The sequence below is a fragment of the Bison bison genome, unplaced genomic scaffold (assembly GCF_000754665.1).
Source record: "Bison bison bison isolate TAMUID 2011002044 unplaced genomic scaffold, Bison_UMD1.0 scf7180017864522, whole genome shotgun sequence".
In the NCBI taxonomy this organism is placed as follows: domain Eukaryota; kingdom Metazoa; phylum Chordata; class Mammalia; order Artiodactyla; family Bovidae; genus Bison; species Bison bison.
Window position 1 is genome coordinate 2266557 of NW_011495073.1, and position 4362 is coordinate 2270918.

Consider the following 4362-nt stretch of genomic DNA (forward strand, 5'->3'; position numbering starts at 1 on the left):
AATGGCAACCCACTCCAGTGTTCTTGCCTGGAAAATCCCAGGGACGGGGGAGCCTGGTGGGCTTCCATCTATGGGGTCTCACAGAGTCGGACACGACTGAAGTGACTTAGCAGCAGTCTTCCATATCTGTTAGCATTTCTCTAAGTTGGTTTTTTTTTTTTTGCCCTTTTCACATTTATTCACTATTTCTATCTTGTGATTCCATTTTCAGGAGTTTATGTTCTATTACTTGCTATTTCTAATCCCTGTATTATCTGTAAATAACACTGTTTGGACCTCATTTTGTTTCCTGAGATCTAAAAATCTCCTTTCTCATCTTCTTGTGTTGTTCTAGCCCGCCATGTTTCAGTATCTTTTTAATTGAATTCATGTCACAAAGCAGTTATGAGGCATTCTTCTCTTCTTTGAATTAGGCTTTTTCCGAGGATGGGCTTATTGTTCTATGTTTAACTTCCTTTCTTCCCTTATCTTGCTAGAAAATATATTCACAGTAACCGTGACCTTTTCTTTTCATCTTGCTTATTTGACTTGGGCTGATAGAGCTTGACTGATGTTTGTTATGTTCTTCCCATTGTATCTGAGATGTGGTTTTTTTGTTTGTTTGTTTTTTTCTGAGCGAGCTCAGCTTTTCTCAATGCTGAAGGAATGCCAGAGATGAGGTTGGAGGAGTTCAAGGAAGGCAAAGTGCAGTCTTTGTTAAAAGACTTCCTCTCTGCCCTTTCTCCCTCATTCTGAGATTTGGTTAAATGCTCTAAACCAGTTATCACTGTACCTGGTTGGGAAGTATTCCTAGCTGCCAGCGGATGCTCTGGCCCTTGGGGTGTTTCCTCCCAGTGCACAGCATCGAGGACTTAACTCGCATCTCTCACCTAGTGAATCAGCCTCAGCGCTCACTCATCCAGTGTCACCTGTCTCATTAGGAGAGGCTTCAACTGCTTTTTGATCAGAAGTGAAAAAAGACAGCTATTTGAATTGATTCTCTATGGATATGAGGATGTTAAGGAAACTGCTGAGGATTTTGTTGCTTCATAGTTAAGGTTTTATAAGTAAAATCAGCTGTCAAGCTTAGCCATGTATCTCATGCCAGAATTTTCTTTCCTTGATTTTTATAAATATGTATTTCCTTAGACTATGTACCTTTCTTTAGCATTCTGCCAAAGTGAATGTTGTGGGATTTTCTCACTCTGTGGAGTATTAAGGGAAGAGAAATTCTGTGGGTGGTTTTAATATGCCACGTGGGTCTTCCCCCTACATCCTTTGATTGTTGATACCCAGTTTTAAAGAACAGTTGCTCAGGAAAGCACAGAATGATGACTCTGGGAGAAACGGGATCATTACTGGGAAAGCACCATTTTGGGTGGAGCTATAAGCACTTTATATGTATCAGAATTGTCATGAAGCCCACTCCCTTCCCCACCCTGCCAGGCTTCAACGAAGTGATAGACCAGGCTAAAGGGATTCATTATCCTCTGGGGTTACTGTAACCAGATGTTTATCTCCTCGATACAAAAATAGGGGGGGAATCACATGGCTTCTGTATTACTGTTCAGTTACCTTAATGGGGAGAAACACCACCTCTATGATCACTGCCACCCAACTTCCATAGAGATTCCAATATGTCCTGGTTCTGCAGAGGGTGTGGCTGGCTACAGACAAGTATCTGTGTGTCATGTAAGGGTCATGTAGTACCATTGTCAGGGCATGTGCCACTCCTGACTACCAGCAGATTGAGATGAAAGGGAGCCAGGCCACTGTATGATACACTTCCCAACAAAGCAAGAAGCAGGACCTAAGGATGCTTTCTAGTCTGATGCGGCATACTTCTGGATAGCTATCAGTGGCCTCAGATTTGTTAAGGATTGTTAGTAAGTCTAGGAACTCTGGAGCAGTTTACCCTTCTGTTGCTGGAACTGGCTGCAGGCCATGATGTCAGGTTTCAATGTGGGAGGTGTGGGGGTCTCCACCATGATCAGTCTCGCCAGCCACCGTCAGCCATAACCTGGGCCCCTGGGCTGCCAGAGGCATCCTCACTTCTGCCTTCCACCAGTAGGGCTGTGCAGGTGGCATGAGTGGTAAAGAACCCAGCTGCCAGTGCAGGAGACATAAGAGATTCAACCCCTGGTTTGGGAAGATCCCCTAGAGGAGGGCTCGGCAACCCACTCCAGTATTCTTGCCTGGAGAATCCCATGGACAGAGGAACCTGACAGGCTCCAAGGCCATAAGGTTGCACAGAGTTGGACTCGACTGAAGCAACTTAGCACACATGCACACATGTGATGGAGAAGGGCCCTTCTTCCTTCAAAGCCTTCCAGCTTCCTTTGATATAGTCTTCCCCGGGTCTACCCTTCCCGTACATCTGCTCAGGGCTCTGGCTCCACTCACTTGTCCATCTCAGCCTCCTAGCTCCCTCTCCCCTTAGTTTCTTCTTGCTTCTCCCTGTGTGGGACACATATCACAGTCTGCAGCTGGTGCTTAGCAGCTGAAGGATGTATACTCCATAATTCCCAGACTTATTAATAATCCTTAAACTATCTGTGACATTAACTATCCAGAAATATGCCTCCTCATACTAGAAAGCAGAATTAAGTCCCCATAGCAAACCTTCCTTTTCCTTCACAGAACTTCTCAGACAGGAATGCGCCCTATATAACCATGCACTAACATCTGTCTCCCCTGTGGGCTGTGAAGGATGTTACTTGTTGGCCATTCTGTCCCTCCTGTCTGGTCCAGGGTGTACACTCGGTGGACGTGTGTTGAGAGAAGGAAAGAGAGTGAGGGTTGAAACGTAAACAGCTTAGACCTGCCTCTGAATGCCCCTCTGACCATGACTTATTAACTAACCACCACCAAAAGTAATGTGGATCAACAGACCTTAACAATGAGGCAGACCATTCACTTATGAATTTGCTAATGAAGCCAAGGTTTCCTACTGAGCTTAGAACCTATACATCAAGAAGGTATTATCTTCAAGGATATTCATTTTATTTCTTTCTGAAAACTTGTACTCAAAAGCTAATTACAAGAAGTCAAATCTTTTCTCAAATTTCCCCTTTCCAGGGGAAGCGAGCTCGCTGCCTCCTACCAACCATGATATTAGATCTTAGGCTTCTTGAGGCCAAACTTGCTGACAAGTCATTGACAGTAATTTCTTGCAAATCATTCCTGTTCAGTAATTGTTTGAAGGAACAAGTAAATGTCACCCCTGGAACTTGCTCAGTCTGCTCTCAACTTTCTACCAACTTTCCACCAAATAACTGCAGCACAGGCTCCTTGCTGCTAAGAACTGAGAAGCAGGCATGGGATTAAGAGGCCAGGGAAGATGTGGAGGCTGGTACATATGATGGTGCTTTTCACTCTCATGCAAGTCAGAGCCAGATTTTTGTTGTTGACAAGACTGATACCATTTCACTATGAAGAATATAAAGTTTCTGTATTTTTGATTAAGCTTTATTCTAGAGTATTATAGTTATGAACTTAAAATATATATATCACACATTGTTATAATCTTATAATTGCTTGAATTAAATAAATTAGTGATGTTAACCAAGCATTGTGAATTACTTAGAACTCTATATGAAAACATGTCATTTCAATATTAATTTTAAATTAAATATAAAAATATTTAGAGCTTCCCAGGTGGTGCTAGTGGTAAAGAGACATAAGAGAAATGTCAGGAGACATAAGAGAAATGGGTTCAATCTCTGGGTCAGGAAGATCCCCTGGAGGAGGGCACGGCAACCCACTCCAGTATTCTCGTCTGGAGAATCCCATGAACAGAGGAGGCTGGCAGTCTATAGTCCATAGGGTCGCAAAAACTTGGACACAACTGAAGTGATTAGCACACTCAGCACACTCAAAATGTTTATTAACACCCAGAGTAAATACAAGTATTGGTTTGGTGTTTGAATATGCGCTGTTTAAATTGGCACACCATCCTTGGTTCACCTGTTCGTTTATTGATTTGTGTAGACAAATTGGTTTAAATGCCACCCCCAGGCAGGGCACCATGCCAGGTACAGGGCAGGCAGAGACGTGTCAGCTTTGCCCATTTTGCTGATGTCCACATTATGTGTCTGCCCGAGATCGTTGCCCCCACGGGTGTAAATGTCAGCTGTTGCTGCCGGGCACAGAGGTAACCTGGGCCTCTCTGACTGTCACCCGCTTCCCACAGGGGACAAGTGCCTGTCGGAACTGCCCTACGACGGCAGTGCCAGCTACGAGAAGGAGAACGAGATGATGCAGACACATGTGATGGACCAGGCCATCAACAACGCCATCAGCTACCTGGGGGCTGAGTCCCTGCGCCCCCTGGTGCAGACACCCCCTGGCAGCTCCGATGTGGTCCCGGTGCTCAGCCCCATG

General features: G+C 44.6%; 1 protein-coding gene across 1 annotated transcript in view; it reads left to right on the forward strand.

The window, feature by feature from the left end:
- Positions 1 to 4362, forward strand: part of IKZF1 (IKAROS family zinc finger 1 (Ikaros)) — a 99353-nt gene that overhangs the window by 90687 nt on the left and 4304 nt on the right. Inside the window, exon 9 of the mRNA XM_010831054.1 lies at positions 4172 to 4356. Coding sequence (XP_010829356.1) covers positions 4172 to 4356 — 185 coding nt within the window. The remainder of the gene's footprint in view (positions 1 to 4171; positions 4357 to 4362) is intronic.